General features: G+C 38.4%; 2 protein-coding genes across 3 annotated transcripts; one reads left to right on the top strand and one right to left on the bottom strand.

Annotated features, from left to right (window-relative positions):
- On the top strand, positions 1–3,056 carry LOC113051785 (SIN3-HDAC complex-associated factor-like). The gene is made up of 6 exons (XM_026215852.1): positions 1–141; positions 1,360–1,498; positions 1,779–1,878; positions 1,981–2,095; positions 2,631–2,781; positions 2,874–3,056. Exons 2-6 carry the CDS (start codon positions 1,371–1,373, stop codon positions 3,049–3,051), a joined length of 672 nt encoding a protein of 223 aa, XP_026071637.1. The 5' UTR covers positions 1–141; positions 1,360–1,370; the 3' UTR covers positions 3,052–3,056.
- Positions 3,057–3,321: 265 nt separating this feature from the next.
- On the bottom strand, positions 3,322–21,480 carry LOC113051781 (adhesion G protein-coupled receptor G3-like). Of its 2 annotated transcripts, none has more exons than XM_026215849.1 (12): positions 21,101–21,480; positions 20,823–20,877; positions 20,360–20,447; positions 20,066–20,200; positions 19,776–19,901; positions 19,609–19,657; positions 18,184–18,275; positions 17,949–18,064; positions 17,573–17,844; positions 8,064–8,160; positions 7,682–7,968; positions 3,322–5,368 (listed from the first exon to the last, which is right to left on the bottom strand). In XM_026215849.1, exons 1-12 carry the CDS (start codon positions 21,168–21,170, stop codon positions 5,247–5,249), a joined length of 1,509 nt encoding a protein of 502 aa, XP_026071634.1. In that variant the 5' UTR covers positions 21,171–21,480; the 3' UTR covers positions 3,322–5,246. The 2 variants fall into 2 exon arrangements, with proteins under 2 accessions (XP_026071634.1, XP_026071633.1); XM_026215848.1 differs by having other exon boundaries at positions 19,776–19,904; positions 21,101–21,476.
- Between the last annotated feature and the right edge of the window lie 25 nt (positions 21,481–21,505).

Raw genomic sequence — 21,505 nt, forward strand, 5'->3', positions numbered from 1 at the left:
GTCTTCCTCTGACATACCCCTTCACTCAATGTTTGTACGCAGGCCCCGCCCCCACCATTCATCTGTATCTGTGTGTGGCCGTAGTAAGGCATGCGCAGTGCAGACGACGAGTAAAACGGACGGAATTCAAAGTTTCTGACGGTAAGTCCTTTGTTATTATTACGAACTAGGAGTACGAATGTAGGACTTCGTTTTAATTCTACGTACTGTCAGTGTCGGAGCGAGTAACGTGTTGAATGTATGGTGTTAGTGGTTTTATAGCTCGGTTATTTACATCAACAACAGGGTTTGCGCGCGTGGATGTGGAGCGTGGCATGGTCGCGTGCTAACGGGCTAGCTGTTATTGTTACCGGGACGCGCGTTTTGGCGCTCTCGCGCTGTGTGGAAGTTTAGACGGACGCGACGGTAGCGTTCAACTCGTGTTTTAACGGAAATATCATTCGCGTGTGGTTTAGAAGCAACTTCGCGAACATTTGATTTGAAGAACGCACGCAAATGTTAATTTACGACAGACCTTCGCGTAACGTTACCCTTTCTCTTTTGGTTTCCATAGATACAAACGTGCTGCGAATGAACTAACGTTAAGTTAATAATAATAAAAAAGGAGAAAAAAACATCGTGCGTCAAATAAGACGGAATGATTATTTAGTAATGTCTTGGGTCTTCGTGAATGGGTCAGGTTTGATGTGGTTTTCAGACGTTCACGCGTTTGCATTGATGCATCAAGCGCGCAGCGTGCGTTATGATGTGCGTTTAAGAGGCGTTTTTAAAAATATTATTACCGTACTATTTGTGTTCCAAACATGCGTTTGGGCTTTTCCGTGTTTTAAACTCTGAGAAGAGGCGCCCATTTAATTGCACTTTCGATTTTATAACCGCTTCTGCTGTGACAGCATCGCCTCTGGTCAAAGTCGATGTCTGATCATAATTTGAAACCAATGCAACCGATTGTAAATAATATATATATATATATATATCAACTAGGACATATGAACTTCCTTTTCAATATTGGTTCCTAATTATTGTACAAATTCCATTATTATAATTCTTAGGATTTTCCAAATAAACAATTTCAGTAAACGCACGCTGCTCTTTATTTTTCCATTACAAGACTAAAGTCATGTGTTGAAGGTGGCTGCAGCGAAGGGCTTTTGTCAAAGATCAGAAGTAGGTCATTGCAGCAGACGCGACAGACAGACTCGCTTGTGATTCTGCGTTTTTTGCGTAACTTCTACAACATTAATGAATGAACAGGGTGAAAGAGTGCAGGAGATGGGTTCCTGTGACCGCCCCCTTCGATCCCGCGCGCGAAACGTGCAGGAGATCTTTGTCTTAATGACGCTCTCCATTCATGTCTAGAGCCCGACAAGATGTTCGGCTTCCACAAGTCCAAGATTTACCGCAGCAACGACGGCTGTTGTATTTGCAAAACCAAGTCATCCAGTTCTCGGTTCACGGACAGCGGCAGATATGAGGAGAACTTCAGGCTCTGCTTCGGGTGAGTGTTCTGTTTTCCTCTGATACCGCTAGAATTCCAAATATTCCATCAGGAATGCTAGTGGAATGTCTTTCAAAATTTGGAGCCAGTCCTAATGAGATCAACTGAGAATCTTCTTAGAATCATGTACCGAATAATACCATTGAGATTGGTTTAAAAAATATATATTATGATGGGTTGAAAGATATTTGTTTACACATTTTATTCCTTAGTCTGAGTAATCGTTTCTGTCCTGGCTATAAATCATTTTCTGTTTAACATATTGGGATGTAATTGACAGTCTGTTAGAGGATCGAGTTGGAGACATCTGCAATGCTTGTGTGCTGCTGGTAAAACGCTGGAAGAAATTACCACATGGATCAAAGAAGAACTGGAACCATGTAGGAGACCGTTATGTTTTTTTTTTTTTTTTTTAATGGAAACATCCGTTTGCTTACAGCCATTTTGAGAATAATATATTTTATTCATTGTTTCCCCCCAAGGTGGTGGATGCAAGGGCAGGACCTGGCTTCAAGCTAACCAAACCCAAGAAAGTCAAAAATGGTGATGGAAAGAAGAAAAGTAAACTGAAAAAGCTTCATAAATTTAAAAGACAAAGTGAGTTGCACTTTTGTTAAACATTTTATACATTATTTATTTATTTAAACACTGCATGTGCACTTTAATGTTGGGTGTTTTTCTTTTCTTTCTTTGTTTTTTTTTTTATTCATTCGTTTTCTATAAAACGTTTTTATTATTTTTGTACTTTTGATTAATCCATCAATTTTTTTTACGGAAATGAGATGTAACTGAATTCTAAAAAAAAATGTATACATTTGCATACATTTTACTTTTTTTTTTTTTTTTTTTTTTTTTAATGCGTTTATTGTATTTTATATTTCAGTGTTGCAGATCATTTTTGTTATGAAGTGTGAAGGTAATATTATAAAAAACTGTATAGACATAAAAAAATAATTGTAACAGTGGTATGTTTAAAAACCTGTTAATCAGTTAAGGGTAAGTTCCATAATACTGAATGAGACCTTTCATGTAATTAAATAATGTTAAATTTACAGTTTTTGGAAGTGGAAAACAAATGCATTTGGCCTCTTTTGCAGATAGCATGTTAATGTTTGCTGGCATGTCTTTTCAGATTCAGATGCCCACAGCACCACATCCAGTATGTCTCCCTCTCAGTCTCCCAGCCACAGTAATCAGTCTGACGACGGGTCAGACATCGAGACCAAGCAGAGGCGTCCAAACCCAGCGGGATTCTCCTTTCTCGACCTGTCCTACTGGAAGAGGTATTCCTTTCCGTTTTACTAATGCTTAATTAAGAGTTCCCTGCTAGTTGTTGAGCTGATAAATGAATAACACTGCACTTAATATGCCTCAGGCAAAAGGTGTGCTGTGGGATCGTCTACAAAGGGCGTTTCGGTGAGGTGATCATCGATCCTCGTCTCTTCAAGCCCTGCTGTAACAAGAAGCGTCCAGCTCTGGCATCCTCCTCGGACTCTCAGATCTCACAAACACATCCTTCCCCTCTTCCAGAGGACCTGAAGGAGGCATGGTGATCCAACTAAAACCCCCTCCAATCTGTCTCGTTGAGGCCCTCATAGCTTTGTCTCCAGTGGTAGACTCTGATATCTTCCCTTTGTTAGATTACTGCGTATGAGTTGAGTTTTCCCTTGCTTTTGTATTTTTATTTCTTTTATGACTCTTTTGTAAAATGTAAGTTTTGTAACTTTTTTATATATAACAGAAAAGGAGAAAATGTGGGCATTAGGACATATTTATAGGTCTGAGTTAGGAAATTAAATGTAATCCATTTTTTATTACTGTAATTTTTTTTTATTGGAGTTACCAGTGTTTTGTAAATATAATCTTATTTTCCATACCAGTGCACCAAAAGACTTCTATTTGGCATTTAGTTTGACGGGTTACAGATGAATAATGTAAAGTGCTGTATCTAACATTACGGCCGAGGCATTAATGAGATGGGTGTACTTTTAAGCAAATATAATATTTTACTCAGCCTTGCAGTCTTCTGCTCTGATTCAAGTTATATCACACGCATGCATTTTCTGTCTCGGGTTCTTGGGCACAATATTCACAATGTGAATTCACCTCAGCTGTGGTCTATGATATGGACATGTGCTTGTAAAATCTCGTTTTCATTCTGGTTTGGCATAAAGATGTTGCTCAATATTTAAAAACGGTTACGGGTTTGTAAATCTTTTTTAAAAACAAGATGCAAAAATACATTATCTCAAGAGTATTTAAACGGTTATCACTTACACAATGGCATATGAGAGCATGCATAATGTATTTGTAGGCATGATCAGTTTTATGGCTGTTGGTGATTGTTTGTATTTTATTTGTTGTTGTATGAAAGTGTTATTATACAGAAAGTAAGAGATTTACACTGTTTTTTTTTTTTTGCCACATATTTCAATATTGTACACTAAAGGTAATCAAAGATGAAATTGTATATAGTCTTTCAGTCTTGATGTATTGACCGCAGCCTTTTGTAAGTTTTTTTTTTCTTTTTCTTTGCAGTTTGGATTAATTGAAATGTGACAGAATTGTCTTTTTCTTTTGAGAAAAAAAAATGGTTTAGGCTCAGAATTTTAGCGATATTATGGAGTTTGCAATTGGATTTAGATGTTCAGTTGTATTTCTGTCTTATTTGAATGAATGTTTGTTTTTATTCACCAGCAATATTTTGCGTCAGCATTACTGTTGACTTCAAGCTCTTCTTAAAATGCATGAGAGCAAATACAAGATGTCGATAAATTTCAGGGAAAAATGTTTTTTAAACTATTAATGTGGCACATTCTCAGTCAATGTGCCTTACCGGGGATTTAGCGGATCATTTCATTAAGTTAATTTGTCATTTTTAACTTATGCTATTTATTCAAAGCTGTCTGTACAATTAATGCTGTAAAGAAGTTTTTGTGCACTTTCTTTTTTTTATATACTTTTTATAATATTACCATTGATAAGATTTTGTATCTCAATTTTCACATTGGTATTTTCATAAATTTTTTAAAGTAAATTTGTCTTGTTTGTCATTGCTTTTAGTACAAGGTTACATTTTTATGTATTTATTTTTTAATTAGGGGTAAAATAATGGAAAAATAGATTCTATTCTTATAATAAGGACATTACCTATCATGAATTGTGTTTTCTGAACCCTAGGTGTTGCCAAGATTGCATCTCTGAATGCACATAGACTCATAGAGGGCCCTCTTAGGACAGAGACTTTCACACAGTAACAGAAAAGAACCCTATATATAATGAAACTCTTTAAAAAATAAAGCAATATTTATTGATTGCATAAAGACCCATTTATTAGATTGTTTGAAGAAAAAAGCACAAAATAAATGTTTATTAAATTTATTTACTTTTTTCATTGCACTAAATATGATCTCAAATATATATACTTTGTAGAGTCCACAGGGGTTTTTCCCCCACCAGATATAAAAACGGTTTTGGAAATTTTATTAGTATCTTTCACAATGTGCTTTACACATAACTACCAGTAGGAGGTAATTACAAAGCAAAGATCAAAGCATTTAGAAATAAATACCCTACCCCCACCCCCATAATACTATGCAGATTCCCTTTAGATTGCCTTGTGATCCCTGGGGTTCTGCAGACACTGAACGACTTAATTATTAATAAAAAGAACTAGACTGAAGTTATGATGTAGAATGGAGGGTCCACATTCGAAGTCCACTGTGTGATGTGACCGAACAGCTGTTGGTTATCTTGTAGTCACATATTCATTACTGTTGAAGCTGACCTGAATGGTGCCTTTTGATGAGATGTGTTCCTCTTTACGTGCTTGACATGTGAGAGTCAAAAACCACGCGAAAATAAAGACACCTAGAGGATGAAATGGACAGGATTAATGTCAGATGAGCCATTTTCATTAGGAGCTTCTGCTTCGGCCAAAAAACACAAATCCAATAAATAAACTACTGGTATTAAAATATGCATTGAAGTTAATAATAATAATAACAACAATAATAATAATAACAATAATAAATGACGTCAATTTTTTTTTTTTTTTTACAAATGGTTATTTAAAAGACATGCTTTATTATCAGAAAAGGATGTTTGTTCATCTCACACGGCAGTGATCAGGCAGAAATTATAGATCAATATTCCTATTAAATATGATATATTCTTATGAAAATGTTGCCAAGTTATTACTCCCATTATAACACTTCTTTTTTCATTATGGTTTGCAAAAAGAAAACATTCATATGCAAATTAGATTCGCTGTATATATATATATATATATATATATATATATATATATATATATATATATATATATATACAGAATGGGAATACCTATTTGTGGACATTTGGCATATAATGCATAAAGTAAAATATCAAATCATTCTGTTATATCTTTCATAATGGTGAGGTTAAAAATACCATGAAACCTAACAAGAGAAGAAATAATATTAATATTAATATGAATAATAATGTACCTATGTCAAAGGACATAGAATAAAATAATTAAATATATTCCTTCAAAAATATCTAGTCGTGGAAATAATTAGTGAAGCCCAAGTCGCTTCAGTTTTAGTTGTAAAGGAAAGCTAAGTATCATCAGTAAAATGACATGGCAGAAACATTGTGAATCTTTTGAGTGTCTACTGGTTTAAAAGTCAGATTAAACATAAGTAGAGTACAATTAATAGGTTACACTTTAATGAAAAGATTTGCATATTTTCTGTAAAAGGTGTCATTATGACTATTAGGTCTGAGTTTTAGTTGCATTTACATGATTTTGACCAGCAGGTGCCGCCAGCGTGTCGTGTTTTGAGCAGTAATATTTTAATCATTTAATTACATTTTTGTAGTTAGATTCAGCAACTTCCCCCCAAAAAGCACATAGGAAGAAATGTAGATATTTGTAAAATACGTTTAAAAAAAAACAACAACAAAAAAAACAAGAAAAAGCCATTCAAAAAAGCACAGATTTTCCCTCTAAATTATACAACAAGAGGAAACCACTGAACAGGAATCTGGCCTGGTTAGAGGTGTGTACTTACTAGAAATCCTCTCTTTACATGTGTATTAGGCTGCTAGTTTGCAATTTATCAATAGTAACTATTCATTTTAGGCCTTGTCACCTTGTTATCATATTGAACCTATAATTGTTGATCAGTTAGATATACTCTCTTCATATCTCTTAAACACAACAAAATGCAGTGCATTATTAAAAATCCAGGTAAAACTCATGTGAAAGATTGATACAGTAGACAGCACACTGTGTCCTGTTGTTATAGAGTTTTACAGTGTAGCACACATCTCAGTACATGCTTAGAACTCTAATTGTTTAGAATACTAGTTAATGAGAAAACACATGAAATGTAATTGTTTAAAAACATGTAACTTTAATAATTCACTATTGTATTAAAAAATCGTATCATGCAAAACATGTCCAGTCATTCATAATTAGGGGTGGTCACATCAATACTCAGCTTACTTATTTGGGTTTTTGCACTACTTTCAAATGTTTTAAGTACTTTAGGAGTAGAGTAGATACTACAGTATTCAGGTCAACACAGTCGGTTATATGTTTAATAATTGTAAAACAGTTGAGTGAAAACCGGATGTGATTCAGTATATTGGATCTGTGCAGTCAGTCTTAAAGGAACAGCAGCCTTATTTACCTGCTGCTGTCTGTCATTAATGTTAATCATGTTTTAATTTTTAATAACAAAAATAAAAAAAGCTATATTGAGGTACATATCATTATCGTAAAATACAATTTCTCACACCATGAAATTAGATTTTGGTCATATCGCCGACCCCTACTTTTTATGTGTATTTTGTAAAAGGCATATTACTTTTTATCACTTACTTAAAAGCACCACTAAATTCTCATGTATAGGGACTTCTAAACAGAAATTTTGAAGTTTATATTAAAGTGTGAAATATTACACACATGTACAAAATGTGTAAATAAATCTCTGTAAAAACGTATTTCCATTATTAAAACATTATGTTGTAATGCTGCTATACTTAGTTTTGTCTCACATATCTAACATATTTCACTCCAAAAAATTTTTAAGTCATGGGACAGCAGTATGTACCCTGTTAATGAAAGTGACAGTTATGCATGATTGTTAATTAACACTTGCTTTTAATTCAAATAACACTGAAACAAATTCTTACCCTGAAAACTGTTGAGAATTGTGAAAACATAGAGCGAAAGGAGACTCATGGGGCCATGGGAGGAGAAAGCCAGTAGCCAGGGCACTCCCAGAACACAGCTGAGCCCGAGAATAGACACCCATTCTTTCCATGCCCTCCTCTGATGGTCTTTAATCTGAAGAGTTCGTGATCTCAATTTGTGCATCTTAACCAGCACCACCCCCAGCATAACCATGTTAAAGAGCATCACCAGCACGAGATAACCATTCACAGTAATGTAGCTCACTATCTGTGTGCTTATCCAGCATCTAAACGAGAAGAAGTCAATGAAAACACTCCTGTTACAGGCCTGAGAGATGATGAAGTGAAAGTGCAGTGCAATTTTTGAATAGGTTGAACTTACAGAGGTGTATCAGTTGAGCCTTCTTTATCCCTGTAAAATTTATATTTGCCATACACTTTAGTCACACCGCATATCATCACTGTAATGGTGGGTACACCTAAAGGAAAAGATTAATACAATAAAACAAGCGTATATATGTTTATAACTTAAATGTAATTAAATATAAAGTTAATTTCACCCCAAAACTGTCATCATTTACTTGCGTTGATTTTTTAAGTTTAGGGATAGAATAAATGAAATAAATAAATAAACAGCTTGAATATACAATCGCTGCATGTGGGCATGAATTAAACGTCCCTTCCAGCTGATTGGTCAACCAAACATTAAACCGTGCACTCATCAGTTCATTCCCAGTTCTGCACAACAGAATAATAGTCCTTCATTGCTACACTTCTACGTTTTTTTTAGTGCATTTAATTAAACTATATTTAATCTCTTTATTTTCAAACAACCAGGCTAACGAAAGGCTTGGCACAAACCAGACTGGGGCAGAGCCTTTACATTAAGCAACCTACCTAAAAATTATAAATATTAATCATAAATATTAATTTACTAAGCATTTGTACCCACAACTACCTCCTAGCCCAGTGGTTTTCAACCTGTGGTCCGCGGCCCACTGGTATTGCAGGTGGGCCGCCAATTATTTTCTGTTCATTTCCAGTCCATTCTAGGGCTGTGCGATTACAAGAAAACGTCCTAAAATCACGATTTGAGCGTGCGCATATGCCTAACTCCAGGTTCACACACTGTCTGTGATGCGCCTTTTTTCTGAGCCAATGTTGACGGATCAGAGCGTTCTCACTGCGGTAAAAGGCTAGAAATAAAAACGTGCGAAAATAATTCATGTCTAACACATGAGCATAGAGTGAATTTGTTAGTGAACAGGATGCAGTTTAAGTGAGAGGAGACACGTTTTAAGTGTGCACACTCTCTCCTCGCAAAGCAGCGTGTATCTGAGCAAGCACGTCCGGTTTTGTGAGAGAGCAAAGGAAATCTGCTGCGAACAGAGAGATTCGCACTCGTGCATTATTTTAATGTGCTTTCGCGTTATATTTATGCGTTCTCACTGTTGACCGCATACATACTGTATACACACTGCAAACACCTGAGGCACCGCTACAATTAATGAGCTCTATGAACAATGCATGGCAAAAAAGAAAAAAAAAGTCCCTGTATACAGGATTTTTTTTTATTTATTTTTTTTTTGCCACAAGTCTATACATTTTTTTACATCTTCACTGTAGTGATAATTTTGACTTATGTCTGTTCTAGAGATGTTACAACTTTTTGATAAAGCTCTGATTGGTTTTCTTTTGGAAATATGTTTCAAATTAATCCTGAATGCATTTATGACTGTAAAAGCACAATTGCAAAATTGATAAAAAAAATCGCGATAGTTTTTTTTTTTTTCCATATCGCACAGCCCTAGTTTATTCAATAAATATAGTTTAACATCTAGCTTCTGAGTACTAAGTTATTAACCCAACAATAGCGGGGTCAGTTAATTTTTTTGAAGTGGGCCGCGCAAACATATGTGTTTGGTTGTGTGGGCCGCGAGTTGAAAAAGGTTGGGAACCACTGTCCTAGCCTACATCCCTGGCACATCTCCCGTTTTATTCAGCTGACCAACTATCAAAATCTGTGTGGCAAAGCTGCATGACTCACTGGACAGCACAGAGCGATTGCATATTGCACTATAGTGGAGTGCAGACCAGTATCGATTTAAGTGTAAATGCATAACTTTTGTTTCAGACAATTCTCTGTTTTCTGGACAAGGGATGAAGTTGAAATGATGTGGATATTTAAAGATATGAGATTATTTAATATCAATGTCGTTTACAGTAAAATCTATTATTATTTTTTAATTGTAAAATTTTAGGGGTTAATGTTAAATAGACATTAAAATGATATAACTACTCTCAGTTATAAAAAGATACCAAAACCCTAAAATAACTATGCACCCTTGATGCACACTTATGCTGTTTAAAGACAAAAGTATTCATTGATTCGGGAACAAAACACCAATATGCATGCTATGATGAGAGTTAGTTGCACAGCAGTTCCCTTTCAAAAGCTTCAGTCGATACTGCGCTGCTCAGTGCATTGGGAAACGACTTATTCATGTCCAGCTGTGAATAATGTGTGTAACAAGTCGATAGAAATGACCCGGTGGTGATAAAGCCTCGGTTAATGACGTCATCGGGGCGTCAACAGGTCTTTTGTCTTCAGATCATTCTGGAAGATTCTTCTCATCAGCTACAGATATTCGTAGGATGAGTCAACGAAATGGTAAGTGTTGTGTTCATCCATGCTTTCATCCTATGTATGAGCTGGATACACATGTTTACTGTTTAGTTTGTTTGGGGGAAGAGCACGCGGTTCTGGCTTTAGAGACAGGCGAGTGCAAGCATTGTGAACTGCTCTCAGTGAAGATGCTTTGGCTCGTCAGAACTATTTTCAGACTGCACCCACCTTTTCATCGGAGGGCTCTCGTGCTGATTTGCGTGACGAACAAGCGACGGGCTCGTCCCGTTTGCTTGCGGTGTCACCAGATCTGTGCATTCTCTCTCGTGATCTCGAAGCACGCTCTGGTGCTTCTTAGGTTCATGAGGAGGATGATATATCTCTTGGGTCTTTGGGCCATGAGCAACCTGCCTCTGAGCATTCCTCTCGCGAGAGGAAATCATTCAAGGAACTGCTCGAGGTGGTTACTCACGCGGTGGACAGGTTGCAGCTTGACTGGCCACGCGAACAGAGATGTATAAAGTACTAGAGACCCATACTTGAGTAAAAGTACAAGTGCTCTATCAAAAAAGTGACTTGAGTAGAAGTTGAAGTGCTCTCTAAGCACCACACTTAAGTAGAAGTACTAAAGTATTCAACATTTTTTTACTTAAGTATTGCAAGTAGTCTATTTTAAAATTTACTACTCAAGTACTGAAAGTAAAAGTACAAGTATTGTGTTATGTAGTTATTAAAGAAAGTAGTCAAAAGTTTGAACATATTGTTTTTACTATTTCAAATGATTAACCTAAAGGACAATCACAATTCCTTTGACTGTAACTTTTTATTAAAAAAAAAAAAAAAAAAAAAGCAGATTAAAGGGTTATTTCGCCCAATTTGCAAAATTATGTAATTAATAACTTACCCTCATGTTGTTTCAAACATGTAAGACCTCCGTTTATCTTTGTAACACAGTTTAAGATATTTTAGATTTAGTCTGAAAGCTCTCAGTCCCTCCATTGAAGCTGTGTGTATGGTATACTGTCCATGTCCAGAAAGGTAAGAAAAACATCTTCAAAGTAGTCCATGTGACATCAGAGGGTCAGTTAAATATAAAAAATAGCAAAAACTACTTATTCAGCATTGTCTTCTCTTCCGTGTCTGTTGTTAGACAGTTCAAAACAAAGCAGTTTGTGATATCCGTTTCGTGAACGAATCATTAGATGTAACCGGATCTTTTTGAAACAGTTCACCAAATCGAACTGTATCGTTTTAAACGGTTCGCGTCTCCAATATGCATTAATCCACAAATGACTTAAGCTGTTACCTTTTTTTAATGTGGCTGGCACTCCCTCTGAGTTAAAACAAGCCAATATCCCGGAGTAATTCATTTACTCAAACAGTAGACTGACTGAACTGATGTGAAGAGAGAACTGAAGATGAACACCGAGCAGTGCCAGATAATGAACAAAAGACTGACTCGTTCACGAGTCAAGAACCGTTTACGAATTCGTGTCCGATTCGAGAACCGAGGAGCTGATGATACTGTGCATGTGTGATTCAGCGTGAAGCAAACTGACACAGTGCTGGACTGAACTGAATCTTTTGGTGATTGATTCTGAACTGATTATGTGCTTATGTTATGAGCGCGGGCAAACCGAAGGCTTGCAATCATCGCCAATGACGTCATTACGTCGAGCGCAAAAGAACCGGTGAACTGTTTTCTTCAACCGGTTTATTGAATCTAACTGTCAGAAAGAACTACTGGTGATCCGGAAACAGATGCAACCGGTTCTTGACTCGTGAACGAGTCATTATCTGGCTCAGCTCGGTGTTCATCTCTCTCTTCACAGCAGTTCAGTCAGCATGCACAGTCTTCTTAATCACTTGATTCGCTCAATGATGTGCCAGGCCAGTTTCATCAAACCTGCCATCTACAGTTCTGGCAGTGGTAATGTGGGTAACGAGTAACGATGCAGCACATAAAAAAAATAACGGAGTAAAAGTATTAAACTCATCAAAAATATGTACTGAAGTAAAAGTGGAAGTAGGGGGAAAAAATAATACTCTAGTAAAGTACAGATACCGCCTTTTAGTACTTAAGTACAGTAGTGAAGTAGTTCTACTTCGTTACTATACATCTCTGCACGCGAATAAGAGACCCCGAAAATGTAGAAAGCTAGAGGATAGGTTTCTGTTGGGTGGTAGGAGCGAGAGACCACAACATCACTCTCTCCCCTTTTTCGAGGACCGAATACTTCCCGCGTTTTTGTGCCATCGACATTGACTTTTTCAACTATCGTGGAAGCGAAGTCGCGGGGGTATTCGGAGATACCGTGGGTTGAAGAGACGCTTGCAAGCTATCTCTCGCCCGAGTCTGCATCCTCGATCACGAAAACCTACTCTCCCTACTAAGCCTTGTAAAATAACATCATCGCTAGTGGGTAAGGCTTACCAAGCTGCAGGTCAGGCTGGGGCTGCACTGCACACTATGGCAGTGTTACAGGTGTACCAGGCTTACCTGTTGAAGGACTTGAGTCTTTAGTCTAACTTGGCGGTACAATCGACGAGGGAGCGTTTTCTGAGCTTCGTCGGGTACAGATTTGTCTCTCCGTGTGACCAAGCAGATGGCTCATGCCATTGACTGATTGATGTCAGCTTTAGACAGCACTGAGAGACATCTGTGGTTTAATTTGATGGGCATTAAAGAGAGGGAAAGTTTGTTTCTTTTAGACTCTCCTATTTCTCCATCGGGCCTTTTGGCGACTCGTTTAATACGGTTGTCAACAGGTTTAAGGAGGTTAAGAAACATGAAAAAAGCATTTGTTCAGTTCCTTCCTCACTGCACTCAAAGGGAGGGGCCGTCAGCCACCCAGCCTCGCCCCGGTCCTTCAAAAGCCAGGGAGGTTAAGAAGCAGAGCGTGGCGAACTGTGCTCCCCCTCGTAGGGATTGGGGACAGGTTCACCGTGCTCAGCAACCTCCCAGGCCAGACATCAGGACTGTCCTTGATAAGAAGAGGAAGTCCTGACGATCTGGTGCCCTTGCTGGTGCGGATAGTCCCTCACGGGATGGTGCGCGCTTGAGAGCTTTTCACCCTGCCCTGTTACCCTCACAAAACTCCTCCATCCCCGCTACTTTGTGTGATTTGGGGGGAGGCGGTTTCCAGCGAGGTATTAGATGTTACAGTGTTTCCTGTCATCATTCAGAACACGGAACATCTAACATCCCCTCAAAAAGGAAGTATTAAAATTGGTACCACTCTCAGAGAGTCTGGCAGCTTGGAAACTTCTGCTGGGCATTTCTGCATGGGTGCTGAGCACAGTACGGAAAGGATACAGGATCCAATTTATTTGTCATCCTCCACATTTCATCAGCATGCTCTCCACTTCCGTGAAACCGGAGCTGATGCAGGTACTGTCTCAGGATCTACAAACTCTTCTGGGCAAAGAGGCCATAGAACATGTTCCTCTTCCAAGGAGAGAGTCGGGCTATTACAGCAGATACATCTTGGTTCCCAAAAAGGGTGGGGGACTGCGTCCAATCTTGGATCTTCGAGGCTTGAACCGTACAGTGAAAGTACTCAAGTTCAAGATGTTAACCGTCAAGACGGTCGTCTCGCAAATTCGCCATTACGATTGGTTCATCACGATCGATCTGAAGTACGCATACTTTCATATAGAAATTTTGCCACAACACAGGAAATTCCTGAGGTTCGCTTTCGAGGGTGAAGATTACCAGTTTCGGGTTCTTTCATTTGGCATAGCCTTATCACCCCGCACGTACACAAAATGCATGGATGCAGCACTTGCTCCATTACAACTCCAGGGCATTCGCATTTTGAATTACATTGACGATTGGCTAATACTAGAACAATCACAGGAGATGGCACTACAACACAGAGACATCTTGTTAGGTCATCTAGTTTCTCTGGGGTTGAGACTCAACACCGAGAAAAGTGTTCTCTGTCTCGGGATCGTTTGGGATTCGATCATGATGCGGGCAACAGCTCGGATCGAGACCATTCAGCAGACCATGAGCAAGGTCATGCTAGGCCAGGATCACACTGTTCGTCAGTATCAAAAGATGTTAAGTTTCATGGCTTTAGTATCCAGTGATTCTTTTGAGGCTGTTGCACATGAGACCATTTCAGTTGTGGCTAAAAGCCAGAGGATTTCATCCAAGAGCCAATCCTCTCTGTGGATCAGACCAAGGTTCCTTGCCTTGGGTCTCACTCTAGGGGCACTGTGTCGTCGCAGATTGCTAATGACAGATGCCTCCCTGATGGGCTGGGGAGCAGTCTTGGATGGCCACCCAGCTCAAGGGGAATGGGAGGATCATCAGCTTGATTGTCACATCAATTGCCTCGAGCTGATGGACCATCATTTATGGAAGCAGATTTACTGTTCAGACAGGCACTACCAGAGGGGGAATGGAAACTCCACCCGGAGGTAATGAAACAAATTTGGAGAAAATTTTACGAAGCAGAGTTGGACCTCTCCGCCTCCCATCAGACAGCGCAATGTCCCCTCTACTTCTCTCTGAGTCACCCAGCCCCCCTGGGTCTGGATGCGATGGCGCACTAATGGCCCAAAATGTGAATGTATGCGTTTCCTTCAGTCTCTCTGCTCTCCCGGGAGTCCTAGCCAGAGTTCGCCAACAAAGGTCTTGCCTCTTGCTGATAGCGCCACGTTGGCCGAACAGAGTATGGTTCTAGGAGATTCTGTCTCAGGCAGGGGGCACGATATTCCATCCCAGGGCCGACCTGTGGAATCTTCACGTTTGGCCCCTGAAGGGTACCAACTGAGGAACACAGGACTGTCGCCGGAGGTTATTGAGACCATTCTTAGTGCTAGGGCTCCATCTACCAGACAGAGTTATGCCGGTAAATGGGGTGTCTTTGACAGGTGGTGTGTTGTACACAATGTTGATCCAGTCAACTGCCACATTGCTTCAGTTCTGGACTTCATGGAAGATAAATTGTCAACAGGCACATGGCCTGCTACTCTTAAGATTTATGTGGCCGCTATTTCGGCTTGCCATGCCTTGATTGATGGGATGCCACTCGGGAGACACCTTTTGCTTTCTCGCTTCCTTCGTGGGGCCAGACAGCTGAGGTCTGCACTGAAAACCAGGATGCCTTCTTGGGAATTAGCTATAGTTGTCGAGGGTCTGGTTGAAACCCCCTTCGAACCTTTAGAGTCAGCGTCTGATAAACTTCTAACTTTGAAAATGTTTTTTCTCATGGCAATAACTTCTTTGAAGAGAATTGGGGATATGCAGGCTCTGTCTGTCTGACCATCATGCTTAGACTTTGGGAAAAAGTGATTTTGCATTCTCATTATGAATATCTGCCTAAGGCTCCATTTTCGGCTGTACATCCGGTCATTCTAGAGGCATTCTGCCCATTCACAATGCCGGAGCAGGAGAAATCTTATAGACTGTGTCCAGTCCGTGCTCTTCAGGCTTACGTCCACCGCACTAGCCAGTGGCTTAGTCAGAGCAGCTGTTCATCTGGTATGGTGGTGTTAACAGAGGAGCAGCTGCCGCCAGGCAGACCATGTCTCACTGGGTCGGGATTGCTATTGCTTTGGCTTATGAGGCGTGCGGTCAAGCTTCGCCTATAGGTCTTAGAACTCACTCCACAAGGGGGGTCGCTTCCTCTAGTGCTTTAGCAAGGGGTGCCCCCTTACAACAGGTTTGTGATGCGGCAGGTTGGTCCTCTCTGCACACATTCATAAGATTTTATAGTTTGGATGTCCATGCTACTCCGGGCTCTCATGTCCTTGAGTCAACATCACAAGCTAATGTCTGAGGCCTTCTTGTGGTTTGATAGCACACTTGCACAACCTTCGGGGTCCAGACATTTTTCAAGCACGGTGGCATGGGTATTCTCGTTCCCAGTGCACTGAGCAGAGCAGCATCAACTGAAGCTTTCGAAAGGGAATGTTACCAGTTACTTAACTGTAACCTTGTTCCTTGAGAAAGCGGAACGAGTTGCTGCACTGCATTGCCGTACTGAATATGTCCCAGGACTGCTCTTCAGACAAAATATCCTGTTGATGCCCCTGTGGTGTATCTATTTATAGCCCCGTGTTGCGGGCGCGCGCCCCGATGAAGTCATCAACTGAGGATATATCACTGCCGGGTCAATTCTATCGACGTGTTACACACATTATTCACAGCTGGTCACGACTAAGACGTTTCCCAATGCGCTGAGCAGCGCAGCATCTTGTTCCGCTTTCTCAGTGAACAAGGTTACAGTTAAGTAACCAGGAACGTTCTGTGACTTTGCTTTGGAAGTTTAGCTGGCAAAGAAAATAAAACACCATTTTGTGTGATATCAGGTAATATTCAATAATAAACAGAGAGATTGTCTACAACAAAAGTTATGATTGCTGCGTATTTATATTAAAAGGTCATCTTCATCTTTAGCCAGATTATTGTCAGATTATTGTCTTTAGTGCAGATTAATATTTATGACATAATATATTCTTGCGTAGGTTGATGAATTTATGCCTACACAGAAGCCTTGTAAGGCTCTGCCCAGGTACGGTTTGTTTCAAGCGGTTCGTTAGCATGGTTATTTGAAGAGAAAGAGATTAAATAGAGTTGAAGCAAACATTTTAAGAAAAAGTACAAATGTAGCAGTGGAGGACTATTATTCTGTTGTACAGAACTCGAGAGCAACTGATGATGTCAAGGTCATGGCATGTTTGGTTGACCAATCAGCGGGAAAGTTGCGTTTAATTCCCGCCCACATGCAGAGATCCAATATTCATTGAAACATTATTAATAATGTTTTCTTATTTTTCTGTTTTCATTATTTAAAAAAATTATTGGATTGATATTAATATTAATTTAAGCAAATTATCCAGATTTTGGCATGTGCAAAAGCATAAGCATGACATGAGGGTTAATGAATGTTTTGAGTTAATAAACCCTACAAAATTTAGCAAAGGTTTGTCTTTTTTGGGAATGAGAGTCCAGGATGAAATCTGTTTTATCTGTTTTCTTATTCCATTTTAAGGCATGGTTTACTGTCTAATCAACTGAACTCAATCTTTAAATAGTCCTTCTGAGGATTAATATTCACATCACAATCGTTTTGATTTTTTCATTCAAATTTTGCCAAATTTCGAGACATTCCGTGTTACACAGTAAATTACATTTTTGAAACTGAATTTCTCAATTTCATCCGCATTTACCACAATCATTGGGCCCTAGCTGAGTGCTGTTGAAATAGTGTATAGTGACAGTTGACACAAAAATGTGATTTTAAACTCACCCCATCCCACAAGACTTAATTTTAGCAAGTATCTCTTGATGTAGATGTTGAAGACCCGCACCAGCAGCAGGTACAGGTGGAAGCCCTCAATGGCTGTCCAAGTGAAGGTGGCTAAAAGACACCAGTGTAGAAGAAGTCCTAGAGCTTGACACACTGAATCAATGTCTCTCTGGCCTGAAAACCACACACTGCACAAGAATGAGGTGTGCAACAAGAAAAGGGATCCTGAGAGCTGCACGTGAATGATGGCTGAATGGTCACCTTGTTTTTTTCTGTGGGGAACATGGTGAGATATATTCTCTGTTTATATCTGTACCACAAACCTTATTCCGAAATGGTAAAAAGTGCATCAAATCTGATTAAAAAATAAACCTACCTCATGCAAAGAAACATAACAATCATTAGGGCTGTAAATACTATTGAAAGGACAGAGCCGATGTATGAGATGTAGTTGAGAGAGACAATGTGGGACTCTTCAGGAATTTCAGGATTCTTTCAGAAACACCAAGGACAAAAGAGGACATTCAAATAAACAGCCAAGTTAGATGTTAAATGAACATTTTAAAACAAAAAAAGTTGACTGAAGAGAATCACATGTAAAATATGCTTACAATGAGCACTGCAAAAAAGCTCAGATGATTACAACTGCACAAAAAGTCTCCTCTGTCGATGATAGTATTACAGCCATCAGTACTCCAGTTACCTGACAAACAGACAAATATACATTTACTAATGCAACAAGTCAATGCAAATAAAATATAAAAATAAACAATTCAAATGAAAACTGTAATATATGACATCAGTTCTCACACTCATGACAGTTACAATATATGAGTTGTTCCCATGGCCATTAGTTCTCACTGACATCAACAACACAACACTTACAACTTTCATTCCATGAATAACCAGACTTGGGTAACCTCATTGCTCAAAAAAAAAAAAAAAAAAAAAAAAAAAAAAAAAACTAATAACCATTTATTGGTTGAAAATGAGTCTGTTCTTCCTTTCCTATCAAAACCCCGATGGTCAGGCTGTGGACATGCACTTGCACTCTCAGACTTGCACTCTCAGTCACCTTTGCTTCTGCAAATGACTTTACTTGCAATCTTTTTTTTATTATTATTTTTTTTTCTTCTGAAAATCATAAACACATAATATGGTTTATAGTGTATTAACTAAGTATACATTAAGCCATATTGAGTGTTTATTGTTTTTAAGGAAGGAAAACACTTAATGAGAGACTGCACGTTGTGTTCATATTCTGCTGTTCTGTGGCCATAGATTTGTTATCTTTTTGTCCTACAGGTGCCTTGCAGGACCCTATACGTTATGGTACTAAATAATTTTTTAATAACCAATAAAACGTCTCGTCTCCATTGGAAGCATGCACGATTCTGTGTCGATCGTGAAGTGATGTCACAGGTAGCGGAGAGTGAATGTGGCGTAGTGACACTCATTTTTTTTATTGTCTTCACCCCCTTGCTACCTTTGTAAAATGATCAGAGATTCAGTAAAAATGAATAATTAAATAATTCAAGTGACGTCACTTTTAGGAAGCACAGGTGTCTTAGAGTGCAAGCCTCAGAGTGCAAGTGCATGTCTGCAGACAGATCCTAATCTCAAACCCCCAAAAGTTGTTTTTAAGCAAATGGTCCCTGACAAAAGAGCTTGTTGATCAACCTTGTAACATTTGCTGAAAAAAGTACTGTGACAGAATTAAAATAATGGAGCAGTTGGTTCTAGGCTTAAAGACCTAAACCAATATTAAAGCGTAATATTTTAAAGGGGTCATGACATGGAACATCTAAATGTATGATTCTAAGACAGTGAATGCCATTTCAACTATCAAAACACACAACATGAGGTAAAGAAGGGCACGGGTACTGTGCCATGAAGTTAGCCAATTACAGCAGTAGATGTTAACTTCAGTTTCTGCAAGAAGTAACTGAGAACATCTGAGAACAAACTCCATTCTAGAAGATGGTACATTTGTTAATATATAGGTTTATTTTTGATGGTGTGAAAACCATACTGACCTTTGCCATTTTTATCAAGATGCCAGTAGACACAGACTCCGTTTGCACTCTGTAATAATAAAAGCACAATTTTACAGAAGTGAAAATAGGCAAGACGTCAGCACAAGTCCACAAGAGCCACAGACTGTTTATAATTACAATTATAGTGTGATGAGAAAGCATTTTACCTGATTAGTGTTTATGAATCTGAGTTGAATGGGCTGAGAAAGGTTGCGAATTTCTGTCACACCAAGCCAAACTCCTAACACACTTTTCCCATGCAATATTGAGCTTGACTCATGTGAGTCATTTCCCTTCTGTGTCAACACCACAATAGCAAATAGACCGAAGAAGAAACCACAGAGTTATGAAATGAATATGTTGCCCAAAGAAGACAAAATAACATTTAGACACACATAACAAGGCTTTGAGGGACATTATTAATTTGATGTACTTTGGTGTCTGAACTGCTGCTGACCTTGAAGAGAGTCTCGTTGAGAATAGACACAATCAATTCCACTTCCTTAGAAGTTTCCCCCCGTCTACTGCTGCTCCTCTCTAATGCTTCTTCAGAGACATGGATTTTATATCCTCTTTTTGTATCAACCATTTCCTGTTAAAAAGGTGAAGACACACAATCCAGCGTGTGACCTAATGATCTTCCTGTACTGCTATGTTGCTGACACTTGAACTTTACTTCTTGCTTCATGGGTTTTTATTTTTTAGTCTTAAAGTTAGTCAATCAGACAGTAACCACTGTCTTGAACCTTACCTCTGAGGAAACTGGTCTGGAGAAAAAATTTGGAATTGGAATCCTAGGGGTTTTAGATATGCAAGTTCTCATTCCTTCTTCAATACACCTGTTCGAAAATATTATAAAACATTATAAAATATTACATGACTGTAAAACAACCTGTCCATTTCATACATCTGACTTCTAAAAAAAAAAAGTAAAAAAAAATCAAACTTTCTTTCTTTTCACTTCTAATAGGGAACGTTCTCAGATCTTTGGCTAACATTCTAAAAAGATTATTTCAAAGTTATGATCAAGCCTTTTCTAGTAACATTAATAGAACTTTGACTTCAAAGTTATCTGGTCTTTAATAGGTAAAAAAATGGTAAAATGGAATGTTCCCTAAGTGATTTCTCTAATGTTCACCAAGTCAGTTAGCAAAATGTTCTTAGAAAGTATTTTGTTAGCTGGGTTGTTACAAGATTAACAAGATAAAACTCACGATAGAACGTTAGCCTGGTCCATACAGGTTTGTGGAACCTTATAACAAGGCACAGCTGGAAACACATCAATATCATGGGAGGTAAATATTGTAATCAATTATTAAATCTTTATCACAACACTTATTCACCTATTTATAAAAACATTCATTTCAATATAACTGTGTCACAACAGAGTAAATGTGATTATAATCAACCGTCACTCTTTTCAAATTAAAATTATATGACTATACTCATCTCAGAGCTAAAATCTAAAATTTTAGAGCATATTCATACTCACGGGTTTCATTCTGTGTTGTGGAGGGAAAAATTGGAAATATCCAAAGAACAAAATAGAACAAGCCTCTCATTTCTCTGTGAATGCTCTATTCGTGTAGTGCGTGTAGACACCGTCAGCCACTCAAGCTGGTCTCATGTGATGGCTGTGGCTTCCTGTCTAACAGTTTTTAACATCTCTTCATAAAGAACCACCGCATGTTTAACTGGTCGCCTTTTGCTTACCAACACCAAACACATAAGTGTATCACCGTGAAAAGAAACCAGGCATATCTAAATGAATAACTAATTACAGAAAAAAAACGCAATAAAACTTTTAAATGGACATATATAAAATGGCATTATTGTAATATGTTTTCAATAGGCTTAAACATATCTCAGACTCACAGATATATTATTACATTTTTAT

Source organism: Carassius auratus, chromosome 32 (assembly GCF_003368295.1).
Source record: "Carassius auratus strain Wakin chromosome 32, ASM336829v1, whole genome shotgun sequence".
Lineage (NCBI taxonomy): Eukaryota > Metazoa > Chordata > Actinopteri > Cypriniformes > Cyprinidae > Carassius > Carassius auratus.